This window comes from Macrosteles quadrilineatus, unplaced genomic scaffold (assembly GCF_028750875.1).
Source record: "Macrosteles quadrilineatus isolate MER2022 unplaced genomic scaffold, UCM_ALF_1.0 Scaffold_8__2_contigs__length_117827958, whole genome shotgun sequence".
Taxonomy (NCBI): Eukaryota; Metazoa; Arthropoda; class Insecta; order Hemiptera; family Cicadellidae; genus Macrosteles; species Macrosteles quadrilineatus.
This window is the reverse complement of record NW_026542601.1, coordinates 64,621,306-64,640,720: the sequence shown is the minus strand read 5'-3', so window position 1 is coordinate 64,640,720 and position 19,415 is coordinate 64,621,306. Positions and strand designations below refer to the sequence as shown.

General features: G+C 36.8%; 1 protein-coding gene across 1 annotated transcript; it reads right to left on the bottom strand.

Annotated features, from left to right (window-relative positions):
- Positions 1–3,794: 3,794 nt before the first annotated feature.
- Positions 3,795–17,474, bottom strand: LOC129000437 (UNC93-like protein MFSD11). The gene is made up of 8 exons (XM_054427401.1): positions 17,400–17,474; positions 12,564–12,733; positions 8,320–8,496; positions 7,352–7,602; positions 6,360–6,485; positions 5,598–5,772; positions 4,909–5,044; positions 3,795–4,343 (listed from the first exon to the last, which is right to left on the bottom strand). The coding sequence occupies exons 1-8, from the start codon at positions 17,439–17,441 to the stop codon at positions 4,146–4,148; spliced, it is 1,275 nt and encodes a 424-aa protein (XP_054283376.1). The 5' UTR covers positions 17,442–17,474; the 3' UTR covers positions 3,795–4,145.
- Positions 17,475–19,415: the final 1,941 nt, after the last annotated feature.

Here is a 19,415-nt window from a genome sequence, read left to right as displayed (position 1 = left end):
TTACGGGGGGTTTTATGGGGTAAAAATTGGTTTTTCTCACTTTTGACCCTCAAAACACAAAATTTCCCGATTTCTCTTTAGACCTTTTTAAAGAGCTTAAAAAAACAAACAATTTAGTATATAAAAGTATTTTTGTTTGATTATTAGTAACGGAGAAAATTAAAAAAATTGTAAATTTAAAATTCCCATGTTATTCTTATGGAGAATATTGTCAAATGTTGTAGTTTGCTTGTTTATGGATTATATTTTGATCAAACTTGGCAAATTTATTTATTTTGTACTAAGCTATCAATATTTTACTCAAAAACACACTTTATTAGTTTCCTTGTAGCAGCAAACCTAGGTACTCGTTAAACCTAATGTTATTAAAATATATTTAACTGAAAATAAATTCAGACAAATGGAAATTCGCTTAGTCGGCAGGTTTGCTGCGGCGGGGGTATTTACTAATCTTATTGTCCTAAGAGACTCACATATATATGAATCCAAACGGATATTATTTTTGCTGGGGTTGTCAGAATAAAAATTTAGATATTATTTTTGCTGGGGTTGTCAGAATAAAAATTTAATCAGTCCCGGGTCTAAGTCTTAGAATGATACCAACAGCAATTGGTAACGTTTTGTGGGAAGTTCACTAAAATTATTGTAATCAATAGAAATGTAAATGTCAACATCCTATATACTCCAAAAATTGGATATAGGTTACATAATATTGTTTTATATTGTTACATGAAGAGGTTAAATTTTAACATTCAAGTTGGACAAATCAATCAACATTTAAAAGCGGTTTAGCTAAAAAAATTGATTATTTTAAAATTAAATTATTACTGCTTCCCCTTACATGAATCTTAGGTAAAAAGTGATAATCAAAGTACATTTTTTTAAAAGAGGGAATACATTTTTCAAGCATTGTATAACAGATGAAACAACCAACCTACGATAATTTAATGAATCATATCCAGCAATACTATGGATTAGCTTAACAGCTCTAGGCCCTATACTAAATGTGTTATTGAGGTGGTGAAAACAAGACTGACATATTCTACATAGTTACAGCTCAGTTACAGCTCTACACCACATTGGCATATCAGTTACTTCCAGCTGTTACATAAACCTGTGACCTGTCTGTCACCAAATGTGGGACAACAGATCCTTGTTGCTCTGTGTGACTCATTTGTACCATAAATTTAGAGTGTCTTCTAATAAGTATTAAGTACCGTACCAATCAGCACCACAAAATGAGCATTATTTCAGTATTTTGATTGTGGGAGAAACAAGATTTTGAAAATTGAAAAAAAACTCTAAAACTTGTCCCTCCTTCCCCCCAAATAAGTCCAATAATCAAACTTTTTCTTTGTTTCTATGCCAATGGCTTTTTAAAATCGTTTTTGTAAGGGAACGGCCCAAAGCTGTGGTCTTGTTACTATTACATTTCAAAGGACCCTTTAAACACATTAAGTTGGACAGACTATAGTTTTTAAAATTGCAGATAGTTTATGTACCCGCAGGGGGCCCACGCTTGCGTGGGTACGTGGCCTGGCGACCACGCGGACCCTAGCTCTCCCAGAGGGGAGGTAATTGCCCGGTGTCAGACCCGGCACTTCAGGTAGGCCACAGTTATGGACGACTGGTAAGCGCCAGCCCCTTAGGGGGAGCCTCCAGTGACATTCCCTCCATTCAGGGTGGGGGGGTGTTTAGCTCTCAGTGACGCCATTAATTCCGCCTCTCCTCATCTACCTGTAACTGTGGTTGTGACTGAGTTCTTCGGGCTCGTCCTACCTGTTGTGTTCGACTGGCATTTTGTGAGGCATATCCTCGACTTTGGAAGTAGCCTCGTCCTGGGAGGTGAAAAACCTAGCCCCCAAAGGGGAGGTAACTGCTCGGTGTTGGTATCGGCATTTTCAAGTAGGCCACAGACATGGACGACTGGGCATTGGGTCCCAGTGACATTCCTTTATCCAGGATGGAGGGGTGTTTAGCTCTAGGAGAGATGGAAGTGCATCATATTCTCTAACCTACCTGTGTCTGTGGTTCTTTGGGTTTCGGCCTGCTTGTTGTGTGCGACCAGCATTTAGTGTGGCAAATCCTCGACTTTGGAAGTAGCCTTTCCTGGAGGTGAAAACGGGCAAGTACCCGTAGCTCACGGGGACACTCAAGGGCAACGTAACTTTCCACAGTGTGAGGGTAACGGTTTGTAGGCACTTATGCAAACCAATCCCTGTCTCTGAGCACGGACGGTATGGTTATCTTGAGTGTGGGGGGTTCTTCCCGGAACCTCAATTGAGTCAAGGGTGTCGCCACCTCTGGTGGATAGGTTCATCCGGGTGGGTCCCACTTCTATACCTGCCTCCTTTTGGGAAACCCTGATGGCCTGGCAGTGATGTTGGGTCTGACGGGCAAACGAAGTAGATCGGGTGCTGGGTCCGAGCCCGCCAGGGGTATCTGGGGATCTATCGCTCTGGTTATCTCTGGTTTCCCAGCAATGGGTAAGGCCTCGATCGGGTAGTGGTGTAAATGGGAGGTTGGGGTTCCCCCCGTCAGCGTGCTGACGGTCCCCTTCCTTCTGGCTATGATGGCGGGTTCTGCCTGTCAGGGATTAGATAGGTCCCGAGTGTTGCTTGCACTAAATGCATCGGGGCGCTCCATTATGGTCCTCTAGGGCTTGTACCTGGTGGAACCCAGGTGGAGTGACGCTTAAACAAGCAGCCGGAATCCCTGGTTAGGATTGAGGGGCAACCCTCTTTCCGAAGGGTCTGCTTCGGCAGCCGGCGAGCCTGATGACCTTAAGTCATCCGCCCATGATGTGCTAAAGGTTGATGCGTAAGCTTCGGCCTACATCATGGGGCCCGGGTATGTCCTCAAGGATAGGTACCGGGTACGCAGTCAGGGGGCTTCGGCTCTCATGACAAAGAAATAATAATAATAATAATAATAATAAATAGATAGTTTATGTAAATATTGTGAAATTTATGTTGCGATCTGACAACAACAGCAACCTAAAAACAACAGAGTCAATCCTTTAAACTATGTGAAACTAAGTAAATTTTTATTCTCTTGCATCTAGTTTGACCCGGTTGTCCAGGCTTGATGGTCTTTCTAAAGTAAAAGCTGATCTGCTGATATTAATCAGTAACAAAGCAAAACAGGAAATCTCACTCCATTCCCATCAACATCAACTACCACGTATTCGATATTCAAAGTAGTCATTTTTCTCTGATAGTTCTGCCTAGTTTCATATTAAAAACGTTGGATTGTCTAAAAAAGGATTAAAAAAAAGTAGTTGAAAAAATATTGCTCTTTTTTTAGAAAACAACATACAGTCAATACAATTTTATCTACAAATAGTGATATCTTAACATTTAATTTACAAATATTGAAATATTGAGCATACCTAACGACAAAATATACAATTACTAAACTATACATAAATACATAATTAGCTAGCAAACACTAGTCACTACTTACTGTAAAATCAATTTTAACATACACATAAGTAATTTTTTAATGAGAGGAAACTGAGTATCTGATTGCTTTATTCATGATTTTTACAAAATCATTCAGATAAATATAATTACATAAGGATTTTTTTTTGAAAACGTGAATTCAATGAAATTCTCAGGGAAAATCTAGTATGAGAATTCATGTAACCAAATATAATAAGGGGATAAACTTTCAAAATAGCAAACTAAAAAAAAAAATATAAAAAAATGTTTACTCAGTTAATGATATCAACATAATCAGCTTAAAAACATAGACTAACCAACACAAGTAGACTTCTCATCCCATGGTAAATTAGGATGCTCGTTTTTTGAGTCTAGTTCATGTCCGGTGACGCTAGTGTCAAAGAAATTGTGTTTCTATTATTTGAGGGTTAATGTCATCAATTGTGCTTTACTGTTTGGTTATATAACTAGGGAACGAGTTATTGTTTATGATTAGATCGTTTTATTTGGATAAAACGAGGATTTAAATTAATGAAATAACAAGAAACAAATTGTAAATAAAACACAATCTCTACCGTGCACCGGACAGAAATAACAATAAAATTGGCTTCAGCTGTTCCAAAAGGATGAGAAAATCTACTAAGGATTTTATCTATGCTAACGGTTACTTATCTCTAAGTTTTGGCCATCCATTAGTAACTGTCACGAGGCGGAGATGTCTTTTTTTATAGTTTCCAGCTGAAGATCGTTGTTGCCTTGTTGGCTAACAGCTCGGACGACGTTCTTGGTAACTTTGTAGAACGCAATGTTAGCGATGACAGCACATGGACCGAGCACTGCGGCTTGTTGATGAAGGTTGAGGTGGTTGGAACAATAGAACATCAGAGCCACCATGAGACCCTGCCAGGAACACAACCAGTTTAAAAGACTAAAAAGCTAAACAGCACAGGTTTCAAAAGAGAGAATATTTAAAATGGTAAATCTGTTTATTTTAAATTTTTGTGTACGCCTGTGGCACTTTTTAGGTTTTTTTGTAAGAGAATGACCCAAACCCTGGTCCATCTAACACCGACCTTTTGTCAGATAGCATCATTAGTTGAGAGCCAAATGACTAATGGCATCTGGGTCTGGTAACGATCTCACTTGGAATCGAACCAGCGATCTTCAGATTTGAATGTAAAACTATTCGTCTACCCAGACAGTGAAACTTCATAAGAGGTTACTTTACAAGACTGTTACTTCATAAGACTTCTTCTTAAGAGAAAAAAATAATGAAGTTGAGATTATCATCACTTAATTTGATCCGTATACTACAATCCAATTGCCTCTAATTTTCTAGTTAAGCATCTAAACTCTTTACCATACAAAATTGCTCAATCATCCAATCCCATAACACTTTTGCCTTATATAACCTAAATAAAAAGAAAACGGTATTAGGAAAATTAAATTGATATAAAGGACACACCTTGGTAAACTTATAGATGGCGCATGTCTGTGAGCTGTCCTCTGGGAACATGACAGCCATGAGAGAATACACCTGTGTGTGGCAACAGCAGTCAGCGAATCCCAGGAGAAAACTGCACATCATCGCCAGAACTGCACTGGAAAACAGAGACATATTGTAAACAACTGTCCAGAAGAAAATTAGTGTAGCTTTTCATGGTTCAAGATTGGACCCAGATGTCATTGGTATTTTTGTACATGGTCTCGGCTAAGGAAATAGCTAATCTTACTCCATAAAGAAACTACACCCAGATCATTTCATTTCATTTGAAGCTTACCCTGCTTAAAAATACATCAATATAGTTTGTTGCTGTTTCAGTATAGTGATTGGAAACGGATCAATTAACGGAATTTTCTAAATTTAAATTAATGTAATGTTAATGTTCTTAAACCTTTCCATTTATCAACTGCCTGTCCGAAGTGTAAGTATTTATCTTGTGGCTTTGTATTCTAGTAAAAAACGTTAACTTTAAAACTAAAAAATTGTATGCCATTTAGAAAAAGTACTTGATAAATTTACCAGAAACCAGGTGATTTTACTGTACTTAAGAATCAAATCAAATCAGTTGGTCCCTTTCCTCAAACAACGATATTCTGGTCCACAAAGAGTAAAGCAACTAACTGTATAGTGAGGTCTATACAACATTGTACCTAGGATCCAGGTAGGACTGGTCCAGTGTGTTGCCAAAGACAGAGTCTGCTGGTAGATTGAGGCACATGGTGGTGTAAGCTACGAGTTGACAAAGTAGTCCAGTACCAAGCACCCAGCATTGTCCAAACATGTGACGTTTGGTCCAGCCACTCAGCCATATCTGGTACACTCCACCTACAAACATTGGGTATTAGTTGACTGGAGGCTTACTGGTGAATAAGTCTCCAACTTGAACCAGAAGTGGAGGAGGGACAGTGGCTAACCACCTCTTTATTGGGTGATCTGACCTTAAGAGAGAACTCCTTATGATTAGCATAGATGTAACAGAATTGTACACTGTTGGCTATTTCTTAAGTAGATACATTCGGTCTGAAAAATCCCAGCAGCTTGAGAAGATGGTCATATAAAAAAATACAAACATTCAAATTGATATGCACCTTTGGTAGGAGCTAAATTCTTCATAATGCTCATTTCCCAGAAAGTTAGGATAGAAGTAATTTGGCAAGAACAGATTTTAGGAATGGGTTCTCTTATTTGCATGCGGTTGTTTCAGATGATTAATTAAACTTTCACAATAAAATATAATAGCTTTGAGCAATATTTTATAGAGTTTTACATTAATTCTGATTTTATTGATTCAAAGGAGTCGAGTGAGTATGTCCTAAGGGAAAAAAATCTCCACTGCAACAATAATACACGATAGTCACAAAGTACAATAGATAATTGTAGCATTTTGGACTTAATTCACAAAGTAAACTTACCAACAAGTTCACCGGTGCCAAGGAACACTCCAGATAGTACGACCAGCTGTTTGGCCGAGTCACCAAACTTGAGTGTAAAGCCGACACTAGCGCTGTAGATGCCACTGCGGAAAGCCTGCTGCATGCCTACACTGACAACATATCACCTAATACACTCCTCTGAGCTACACCTTGTGGGAAACTAGCTTAAAAAACTTACCTCTTTTATCATAAAGCTTTCTGACTGAGAAAACGGATCTCAACAACCCAGTAACAAAGCTTTACGGTAATGATTATTCATACGACGGCAATACTTGGTTTTTTTACTACAACCTTTGGTGTATCAAATTCTTGTCCAAGGTACTAAAAGATTAGTTACAGCTCAGGCTGTGAAGTTCTTAATGAACAAAACATTATTCTCTCTTAACAATCTGGTTCCTGTACTATGTACAGCACCACACTGTCCTTCTTCATTTATTTATTTATTTATTCATTTATTTTCTTCATTATTTATGTGCTCACTGATAATTATTTATGTGAGCACATAAATAATTACAAACGTGAAGAAGGACAGTGTGGTGCCTTCTCAGTGCAAAAGCATAGAGCGAATCTACAAAGCTGGCAATAGCTTTTCAACTGTCATAGACACCACCAACAATCTATCCTTGACCTTATGAAATATAAGGTCCAGAGTGAGGAATTTGCTTGGTTTTCGCCGAATTAATGTGCACTAAGATAGAAGGTTCAAAGCTGGAATATATATTTATCTTCCTCCCTCTCTAGGACATTGAGAGTCTCCCAAAGAAGTTGTATATAGCCAATATATCGTTCATCTGGTTCTCCTCAACTAAGGGCATGTCTATACAGCACTCAAAACTCTATTCATATGCAATACTCAGTCGAGTTGCTTTTAGACCTTAGCAAGTTGATCTAAAGGTTTTGATAATCACATATAAAATTTGCTAAAGTCAAAAGTTAAAAGCTTTCTCCTTGCGCAACAAATCATAACTTACCAATGAACATGAACGTGATAAGCAAGACCCTCATATCAGGAGTGTTGAAGATGTGCCAAGTCCTCTTGAGGGCTTGTACAGGACCTTCCTTGTGATCTTCAGTGTCCTTGGAGCCTCCCAGGACTGTGAACATGAGTAGAGAAGCTGCTGCGATGCTACTCATCACATAGATAACAGTCTTACGTGTCTCAGCGTCTATGTACTTCTTGCCTTCCAACTTGTAGTAGACGAATATGTTGCCGTACAACTCTCTGTGGATAGTGAATTAAAATGAGCTTAGGCTATTGACAAAGACAACCATAATTATTTATATTTTAAAACAAGTGTTGAGAAAGTTGCTGCAAAAATTCAACGTATTAAGCGAAGTAAATTTATTTAAAACAAAACTACAAATCCAGAATCCAGCAGTTAGAACTCTCACACAGTGTCAAATAGACAGTGAAACATTTATTTCTTCCGCTTTTCTTGACTATGGCAAAGCATTCAACTGGCAAGGACAAAAAATTAAGCATCACGGACTTGGTACTTTGTAACATTTTAAGTTTTATGCCTCCCTATGTTAGATGCAGAACAGACCACTCTACTATATCCTAGTGTTAGTCCACACACAGAGGCCGATTGTTGGCATGGAGCTAAAATACTGCTCTTTCATGGCGAAAGTATTGTAACTGCACAAACAAATCCAAAAGTTGCTCCAGAGACCTCTGTTTACTAGAGTGTTAGGCTACCAATCTTCTCTGCCTCAACGCAATTGAACTTTGTCCCCCGCAAGAGGCTACTGTACTTCATTTCATTTGTGTCGTTCAATAGACGATGGTTCTATACTACTTGGGTTCAATTCATGACACAGTAAGTTTTCACCTTGTATTAAGAGGGTTCACAGCAAGCCAGAAATCATATTCAAATTTAGACTCTTCATGCAGCAATTTGACACATAAAAACTATCATGCTTTTAGAATAAGACTTACGCAGAGCTGAAGATGACCCAGAAGATGCCTAGGTTTCGGTTAACAGTGTGTGGTTCAGAGTTGGTTACGAGGTAATGACCTTGCGAGGTCCACAACAATGCCTCGCTCACACCCACCACCACAGCACCCGTGTACATGGTCCAAGCCTCCTCTATGTTGAAGGCCATCAGATAGAAACTGTTAACACGAGTCACTTTAATCACTCGTCACTTCATGTACAAGTATAGCGGGGGAATAATACAGGAAGTCTAAGTGGAAGTGGGGTTCTATCTGAGGTCTATTGGCAGTATTAGTGGAGTTCTATCTGAGATCTAAGTAAAGGTCTATTGAAAGTATTAGTGTAGATCTATCTGAGATTTAAGTAGAGGTCTATCGAAAGTGTTAAGTGGAGATCTATCTGAGGTCTAAGTAGAGGTCTATCGGAAGCATTAGTGGAGATCTATCTGAGGTCTAAGTAGAGGTTTATCAGAAATATTAGTGGAGATCTATCTGAGGTCAAAGTAGAGGTTTATCGGAAGTATTAGTGGAGATCTATCTGAGGTCTAAGTAGAGGTCTATCGAAAGTACAGTAGACTCCCTCTTATCCGGACACCTTTTAACCGGACATCGGTTTAACCGGACTACACTCGGTAGAAATGACATCTCTTTAACCGGACAATTGTTATCAGCACATCGGTTTAACCGGACGACTAGATCGGCAGGAAGTGGGCGGTGCTAAGTGATCACGTGACTAGATAAAATGCTCTCTTAACCCTTTCAGACCATCGAAGTATATAACACAACTGGAACACCGGGTAGATAGGAGATGTGGGATAAAAAGCGCGCCGTTTCGGTAACCTTCCTCCACCACTATGGGGGACCCAACGCAGATATGTCAGTTCCTCAAGCCGTGCACGCGGTTGTTAATACGCTCCTGGCCGTGCATACAAAAGGTTGACTGCAATTAAAGTTATATATTCAGAATCTGCATTAACTGCAGAATCTGACAGTATAAATATAATCTTATTTAAATCGTAATTCGAATTTTAACAACTAAAAATGTTAAACAAATATCACACCTTGACATGAAAAAGTTACTAGGCGAGAATTTTTTTTATTTTTTGGTCAGAAGCAAACTTCAAGCGAGAAAACTGTAGCTAATGAGATGATCTTCAGCATATAACCAAGCAATTTCAAATAAAATTTTCTAGTCGTGTGTAATGGAGTAATTAGTAACGCAAAGAGGTTATTTATAAATTGCGCCGCAGGCCGTTCTCACTGGTTCCGCTGATCTTTATGTTTACGGTACTCCCAGAAACGTTTTTGAGTACAACCTGGTAGTTATATTAAATTCATTTTTATTACAGGTAACACATAACTAAATACTGAATTATCACCTTCTAGGTAAACTATTTACATACAATGTTACCGTAAATTAAAATATAAAATGTAGACTATAGATACAGGGACAGGGACTGGTAATCCCCCTTTGTTTAAATGTAACAAGGGATCGTGTATTATCTGCTTTGTTTGATAATTAATGAGAAATTTCAAATATTAAGGCTCAGATCAAATAATTGATAAGGTCATAAATACTAAACCTAGGAAGTATTTACAATAACAAAAATTGAATAATAAATTTACAAATCGAATTGTTAGTCGTGTTCCTTTGACAATATGAGTATTTGTATAATGTTGTAAATACACGATTAGTAAAACGTGTTTTGAGTGTCATTGTTATTCTGTATATGTTTTAAAATTCATATCATCACACATAAGAGAAAAGGGTTTGGTTAATAATACTAAACATTACTTTTAAGAATATGTTTAACTGTCCACAATCGTGCTTAAATATAGTACAAAGGTTGCATTACATGTTGTGAAACAAAACCAATTTCTTCAATCTCTGCCTTACACCTAACTTATTTTTGTTACATTCATTCATAATGTCCCTAGCATTGGAGAAACAAACGGTTTTGTAAAACAGTATCCCTAACAGTGTCATTCATGGGCGGCAGTCCGGTAACGGTATTGATATTTATCTTTTGCAAATAAATGAAATATATGATCACATCAATAGAATAGTTAGTTGTATTCTTTAATTTATATCAACTATTAAAAAATGTTAAAATTTATTTAGCTTTAGAATGATCGAGTAGCAAAAACATAAAGAGTTGCTGGACTGAGGAGGTTGGTGCGACATTAAATCAACCTCGTCGCGCTATTAATCACTATACTACAAACAAACTACAAACTTAATTGTAAATTTCTCGATCACATGTTAAAAATCATCTCTTAAACTACAACTTTGTCGCTTACAGTTTTCTTCTGATCCAAAAATAAAATACTTCCTCGCATACTAACTTTTTCATGTCGCAATGTAAAAATTGTTAACTCTTTTGAACTATGGAAATTCTATTTTAAATCAAAAGTAAAATTTATTTATACCATTAGATTCTGCATTTAATGCAGATTACTAATATATATAAACATTATTGTACTTAATCTTTGTTATTGAATGCTAGGAGCGAGTTAACAACTTCGCGCACTATTCGATGAATTGGCTAAAATCCGCTGGGTCCCCCATGTTGGTGCGGGAAGGCTGCCACAACGGAGCGCTTTCGTGAACACGTACCTAGCATTCCAGTTGTGTTATATACTTCGATGTTTCAGACCCAGCACACTCATTTGTGTAGGTAAATTTTTAGGTCCTGACAACCTAACCAACACGATTGTGTAAGTTAGATGTTTATTTGTTTTTTTTTTAAGTTTCTGGATCTTTCTGTTGCTCAGACCTGTACGCATCGATTGTGTAGGTTATGGAGATCAGCTGGGAATTTTTGTTTTTCTGTCCGCCTTCATGTCTTATGGTAACACTGATTGTTTTGTTGCAATGTAACAGTAAGATAGGAGAAAGGCAACTGTTAAGGTTAATGACTGTTTTATTTATGTTTTAAACGTATAGGCCTATAATGCTAATTATTGCTGAAACTGAAATGGTTAATATGGTATTATGAAGGTTTCGTCTTTAAAACAAACCTAATCAATAATTTTAGTATTTTTGAAATCTAGTTTAAAAACCAAAATTTATTTAAAATTTGCTCAGGACTTCAAGCGGTCGAGATGACTAAGATTCCCGGGTCTGAAAGGGTTATATTTAAGTAGAATAATACTGTATACAGTATGCATTTAAACGGTCCGTTCTAAAAAATTTTGGGGAAGTCAGTTTAACCGGAAAAACTTTATCCGGACTGGCCTCGATCCCGAGGAGTCCGGATAAGAGGGAGTCTACTGTATTAGTGGAGGTCTAAGTAGAGGTCTATCGGAAGTATTAGTGGAGATCTATCTGAGATCTAAGTAGAGGTCTATCGGAAGTATTAGTGGAGATCTATCTGAGGTCTATCGAAAGTATTAGTGGAGGTCTAAGTAGAGGTCTATCGGTAGTCTAAGTAGAGGACTATTGGAAGGATAGTGGTAGTCTAAGAAAACAAACAACTTTGTTTGGATTGTAAATTAATACCACAAAATTCTGCAATTGTTATAATTGATTTCAAAGCCGAACTAGCTTTATTTGAAGCATTATTTACTTAAGTTTTGTATAAATTTGTGTAAGAGAATTCAATCTTAGAATTTTAAATTTAAATATTTAGGCCAGTATGTACAGTTTATGCAACAAAATGTTCAATGTTTCATAGGATGATGTATAAATTTAAGCATGATGTCACATTTGTGTCCTGACTTCTGACGTTGTCTATTGTAATTTTATGTTGCTGAATGACAATAAAGATTATTATTATTATTATTTATTTATTTAGTATTATAAATATTAGCTTCACAGCTAATGACAGGAATATCAATAACCACTATCCTTTAAATACCCTTTACCAGCCTAAGGGGAGATTTTCCAAACATTTCAAAAATTTGGCATGATATAAAAAAGTTATCACTTCCACTAAATAAAAACAAAACTACGGCTAACTCCAAAATCATGTTTACAAAAAATTACATTTTTCCTGTAACCAACCATAAAGCTGGCATAGTGTTATATTTAACTTAAAATGCCAAGTAATTATTTCCCTTTTCCGTATTATTTGCATCATTTTTTTTCTTTTCGCTTAAAAAAAATTTTTAAAGAAAGTACAATGTCTTACCCGGTCTCACCCATCCTTAATACAAATCAAATGGTAGAACAAACTATACAACTAGGCATCTGACCTAACGTACATCCTTGAGTTAGTACATTATGTATGGTGTTGGTGACTTACATGTAACCGATGGTGGCCAGAGCCATAGATGACCTTGCCCCTAGCACACTGATGATGGAAGGAGCCAGCCACACAGAAACTGAGAACACAGTGTAGGCAATCCCTGTCACAAAGTATCCTTCTACCTTGAAGTCGGGCCTCTCGTCATGAATACTTGAGATTATTGTTTTCTGTAAAAATATGTAACATACATTGTGTAAAACACTTTTAATCTCATGGCGTTATTAGTGTTAGTGTTGACAAATCTGTTGAATTATTTCATCACTGTGAATGACTGGAATCCTTCTTCACTGCATTGGTGGGCATGGTGGTTGGATATAGAACCATGTGCTGCGCTACTCTTTACCAAAATGGTTTCAGTTTGCACTCAGCAAGGGACAGGAGTTACTGTTCAAATTCAAATCTTCTTTATTTGTTTCATGTACAGCAATACAATAAATAGCGTCACAGTTCCTTAATCTAACTCAGTACATTGCGTTGAATTGTTTAGTTATGAAATTTACAGTTGTATTATAAGAGTTTTTGTTAGCACCATTTATTGGTCGCCATGTGCTAGGACAAATTTACCATATTGATTAACCATTTCTTAGTTAATACATTATAGTATCCGATTAGAGTTCTGATGGATCAGAAAATGTCACTAAGCTAGATTGGTGTTCCAGCCGTGGAAATCTCATCACCAATTCAAAAATTATTCCAAGACCTGATTGGTATTTTGGAAACCTTGGCATTATTAGAAGATATTATACATCAATGAGAATGGCGTTTATACATTAGATATTATACAGGGTTGGGCAAATGTGTGGATACCCCTAGTTAACTTTTTAATGGGTGACACCAGGAAAACTAAACTCTACATACCTTCATAAAAAATAAAACTGCACTTTTTGGACGGTATCCCAATTTTTTCCGGGACCCCAAAATGGGGTATTTTGGGGTTAGCTCCAAAATTTTAAATGTAAAGCCCCATCGAGTGACACCTCATTTTAAAGGCCTTTATTAAAGAAGAATATCAGCGAAAACTAGAGGTCTCTATCTCAACCCAGTACGACATGGGGGTCATTTAAAATTTTCATCAGCCTGAGAGAACCCACTTAAATGTAGGCATCAATATCCCATATTAACTTTTTAGCAGGTTATACCAGGACAACTAAACTCCGCATACCTTCATAAGAAACAAAAATGCACTTTTTGGTCGGTATCACAATTTTGACCGGGACCCTGAAACGGGGTATTTTGGGGGCAGCTCAACAATTTTAAATGTAATGCCCCATCGAGTGACACCTCATTTTAAAGGCCTTTATTAAGAATATCAGAGAAAACTAGAGGTCTCTGTCTCAACCCAGTACAACATGGCGGTCATTTGAAAATTCATCGTACAATTTAACCTCATTAAAAGTTTCTCTCAGGCTGATGAAAATTTAAAATACCCCCGCCGCAGCAAACCTGCAGACTAAGCGAATTTCCATTTGACTGGTTGGATTTACACTGAAATGTCTACTTAAAAATATAACATTTATTCTTGATTTAAATAGAATTAGTTTAAAAAGTACTTAGGTTTGCTGCATCAGGGAGGGTAAAACTGTTTTTTTTTTGTAAAATGTGAATAGTTAGTAAGAAATAAAAACATTTTCCAAATTTGATCAAAATATGTTCACAAACAAGCAAACTACAACAGTTTACTTATTCTCCATAAGAATAACATGGGAATTTTAAATTTACAATTTTTTTGGAATTTCCTCCGTAACCATTAGGCGCATAATAACGCTTCAATATACTAAATTATTTGTTTTTTTAAGCTCTACAAAATGGTTTGGAAAGAAATTGCTAAATTTTATGTTTTTTTGGTCAAAAATGGGAAAAACCTATTTTTACCCCATAAAACCCCCTTAAACCCCCGTTCACATGGTCCGATCATGCTGGATCGCGAACTCGTTCGAATAAACGTACGTTTACACGTTTGTACCAAATTTCAGCAAAATCGGATCATTTTTGCTCGAGTTATCGTGCTGACGGACACACATATATATATATATAAATATATATATATATATAAATATATATATATATATAAATATATATATATATATGAATTTGAACGGATGGTGTTTTTGGCCTCTAGGGACCTCAAAACGAAAAAAAAAATCGGTCCCGCGTCCAGGTCTTACCATGAGTACTACGGTAATAGCTTATTCCCTATATGGGAAATTCGCTAATAAAATGACCGCCATGTCGTACTGGGTTGAGATAGAGACCTCTAGTTTTCTCTGATATTCTTCTTTAATAAAGGCCTTTAAAATGAGGTGTCACTCGATGGGGCATTACATTTAAAATTGTTGAGCTGCCCCCAAAATATCCCATTTCGGGGTCCCGGTCAAAATTGTGATATCGACCAAAAAGTGCATTTTTGTTTCTTATGAAGGTATGCGGATTTTAGTTTTCCTGGTATAACCCGCTAAAAAGTTAATATGGGATATTGATGCCTACATTTAAGTGGGTTCTCTCAGGCTGATGAAAATTTAAAATGACCGCCATGTCGTACTGGGTTAAGATAGAGACCTCTAGTTTTCGCTGATATTCTTCTTTAATAAAGGCCTTTAAAATGAAGTGTCACTCGATGGGGCTTTACATTTAAAATTGTTGAGCTGCCCCCGAAATACCCCATTTTGGGGTCCCGGGAAAAATTGGGATACCGTCCAAAAAGTGCAGTTTTATTTTTTATGAAGGTATGTAGAGTTTAGTTTTCCTGGTGTCACCCATTAAAAAGTTAACTAGGGGTATCCACACATTTGCCCAACCCTGTACATTAAATGACTACTGCGCTAGTTGTGGTTCAACAGGATTCCAGCTTAGGAAATTACAAAAACGATTCTTTGTAAAATTTAGGATTTTAATGGAGATTTCGCCTACCCAAACACATTTTTTTCCAAAAAATCAATTTACGTTTTACAGAATTGTGTAGGCACTATGTTAAACATTTTAAAGCAGTGAAGAGTAAGGCCGGGGCCACACTCATCTTATCTCGCTGAATTTTTTCCACGGGCGTTACCCGTGGGTTTGAGAGATACATTACGGTATATGGGGCAGGCCACACTAGAGTAAAAACGTCCGTGAACGCGTTTGTCAGTCTCACTGGTTTTACCAGCGAGACTGACAAACGGAATTGCACGTGTATTCTCTACTAACATTCCACGGGCGTTGCACGTAAAACTAGTCGCGGGGCATTGCGGCTTATGGGAGTGAACACACTCATCTTATCTCGCTGAACTTTTTCCACGGACGTTTCTAGTTTTAACCAGTACAGAGAGCGTGGAAGGGGGAAGGAGTGCGTATCACGGACACGGACGATTTTTATTGCCAGTGTGGCATGCTCTATCAGTCTCGCTGGTTTGCCCGAAAAATCTATCTCGTAAGACGAGTGTGGCCACGGACAAACTGTTTCACGTGCGTCGCACGTGAAAACGGAGAAAACAGTCTCGCTGGTTGAAAATTACAAGTGTGGCCCCGGCCTAAAAGAGGTGATGAGTGGGAATACAAGTTATTTTTTACTATGGAAACTAAAAATAACATGAGTATTAATATTTGTGTCAGTAATTAAATTTGTAGCTTCGTCTGAAGGTGAGGTTGCTTTCGAATAAACTAAAATATAACACATCAACCTTAGTCAAATATGTGTGCCAAAACTGTAATCTCACAAAAACATCAAACACTGACGTGCATTACTAATAATAGTAGAGATACTGTTATTTCTGTCTCATGTAATTCAATTGATTGACTTGATTAGACTGCTAAAATTAGTGTATAACTCTAAATAGTCGTCTTGAGTAAGCTTCATGGTTCGTGGTTCACTGAGAGTTGTTAAAACAGAAGAAAAAACTCTGAATGCATTTAAAATGTTTGTTTTTAATTTCAAATCCTATATTTAGAAATGATTTGATTATCCGTGCAAATTTTGTAAAAACTAGCAGTATGACGAGGCAAATTCTAGATGTAATATGTGCTACAAATTTGTACATTAAACCTACAATAATATGACTCTGTCTACCCAAATCATTTTCCGTTTACGAACAAATTAATTTGAGATGCTCTATAAACAACGACTTGAAGTTTATAAAATGCAAATTTATTAATTTAGCTAAAAACATATTTTTACAAAGTATACAATCTAATAAATAAAACCTTCATTTCACACATCCTAAGAATAGATTTTTGATTCAAATGTGGTCTGAAGTCCTGAATAAAATTGAATGGGTGAGAAAGATCTGGGATCCCCCCAAAAGAATTAGCTAAAATATTACAGTACCTACTATATTCTTAAAAGATAAACATGTTCACAGTATTTAATGAATAATTCCAATTCCAACAAATAGTGCTGAACTAAAATAATGCATATTCTTTCACGAGATAATATTAGCCTACTCGTTTAGAGGGTCAGCTTTTATATTTTACATTTAAGGATCATATTACACTCCCTGGTTTGGGTTGGCAAGATATGCTTGAAATGCTGTCAGTGGCAGTGAAATATTCTAACATTTGTTTCAAATTTTTATCGTGAAATCTTTTGTGTTTCTGGTAACAATTTGGACTCCTTTCCCATCCAGCCAAACTATCCGAATGTAAATCTTTACGATCTAGGCCCTTTGCTCTATGTTACATACTGTACCTATTCAATTTCTTAGAAATGATCTTTCATAATCTTTTAATACAAGTAACCCATTTGTAATGCAATATCTGAAGATAATGGGTACCAGATGTTTTAGTATAAAAGTAATTATTACCTCATTCAGAACATAAAATAACCACTATTAAATTACTAAAAATCACATGGAAACTAACCTGCATATTTAAAACTGCGAACTCCGCAGAGAACAATATCATAAGGTAAACACTGAGGAAAATTACATTGAGATCTTTGCGGTCCATTTTGGAGACTGATGCTTGCTCATCTGATCACTTATCATCTGCTAAACATCTGATGACTGATTGCTATCTACTGATAAGCAACCTCACAGTTAGTAGCAAATGGAAACTGCCAGTGTAATGTAATTGTGTAGTAAATTAAGCCTTTTGGATAATTTTTGCTTTAGAACATTCTAAGTGTTGTGAATTCATTTACCGTTATTGCCATGACCTTTGTAAAGGAAGAACTTCAAATACAGTACTGAGTTTTTCTCCTCTTCTATTTTTACCTAATTATGTACGACACGGTTACAGTTCAGCATTATCGCATGGGAAATTGCTATTGGTGTATGGTGGGATTCGAACACCTGAGAAAGTCCTACGCTCTCACAACACCTGTCATGGGATGGTTCACTTTTGAATAGAATTTAAAGTAAGTTAGAACAGCATGAATAAAACAACATCAGTTCTTCAGAAAACTGTTTAGATAGTTAAAAATAAAAAAAGACACGCTCACAATCAAATCTTTAAATTTAAAATTTGCCATTAATCAAATACTGACCTCCAGTTAGGGCAGAGTAAGCTAAAGTAGACTCCCTCTTATCTGGACACCTTTTAACCGGACTACACTCGGTAGAAGTGACATCTCTTTATCCGGATAAATTTTATCAGTACATCGGTTTAACCGGACTAGATCGGCAGGAAGTTGGGGGTACTGAAACGACTGTTCTCGTGGGAAAGTTTTGAGACCAGTGATTACGTGTCTAAATACAATGCTCTCCTAATTTTTAGTCAAATACTGTATAGAGTATGCATTTAAACGGTCCGTTTTAACGAGATTTTGGGGACTTCGGTTTAACCGGAAAAACCGCTATCCAGACTGGCCTCGGTCCCGAGGAGTCCGTATAAGAGGGAGTCTACTGTAGTTCAAATCTAACATCGCCATAGAGGTCTTTTACTTCCTTCCTATTACTCTACTACTAAACCAGTAGCTTACCACCCCTCACACCCATATGTGACGATTATGTTTAATCTTCATCTAAAAGATAAAAAAGAGAAGATGGACGTCAAGTATGAATCTTGTTCTGTGATTTGATTAGGTGTCTGTTGGAATGATTTATCCCGTATAAAAATCCATTGCTCATCAAAAGTGTATAATGAACCGGCGAGAATAGTAGTGGAAGAAGTAGAGAAGCTAATGTTTGTAACAGATTTGAACTGCCTTTTTTAGCCATAACTGGAGCTATTTAAAGATCTAATTTACAGATGAGACAAACCTTGTATTTTTTTTTTATCGTAACCATTGACAATAATTGTTTGTATACATTCAGCGTTTGGTACCATTATAACTTTAATATCTCCAAGTAACCTGGGCCAGTGTGTAAAAATCTTAAGCCTTGGTTTCTCTGAACCACGCTGCGTTATTGCGTGATCCGTGATTTGTGATACGCGGTAATCACGCGTGCGTGATAAAAAATAAGGGTGTTTTCTATGACTCCATCCTTGCAGCGCGTGATTATATCTTCAGCCATGGACAATATGGATGTCAGACTCGTTGCCGTAGCTTTGCTGCTGGAGGAAGAGGATAATGGAGATAATTTACTATTGAATTTAGTAAATGAGGACTCTTTGGCATGGAGAAGAAGGGTGTTTTAGAATTCTGATTACTAGGTATTTAATTGAACAATGAAACTAAGTTTAGGGAATTTTTTATGCTTCCAAAACAGTTGTTTTGAGTATGAGTATGAGTACTACGGTAATAGCTCATTCCCTATATGGGAAATTCGCTAAAAAAACCTATTTCGCCGTTTTAAATGTTGTGCTTGACACAATTAACTGTCAACAATTCTTCTTGATTCCATTGTTCTTGTAGTTCTTTTGGGTGAAACAATATAGTACTGAAAGCTTTTCATATGACTTGGCAGTAAAAACCTTGGATTTCATAGTTGCAGT

Excerpts from the sequence above, each read along its gene's own strand:
- LOC129000437 (XM_054427401.1), bottom strand. The coding sequence starts at position 17,441 with ATGATATTGTTCTCTGCGGAGTTCGCAGTTTTAAATATGCAG. Across the intron at positions 12,734-17,399 it reads TCGCAGTTTTAAATATGCAG|AAAACAATAATCTCAAGTAT; the intron begins GTTAGTTTCCAT and ends ATATTTTTACAG. Across the intron at positions 8,497-12,563 it reads CTGGCCACCATCGGTTACAT|TTTCTATCTGATGGCCTTCA; the intron begins GTAAGTCACCAA and ends TCGTGTTAACAG.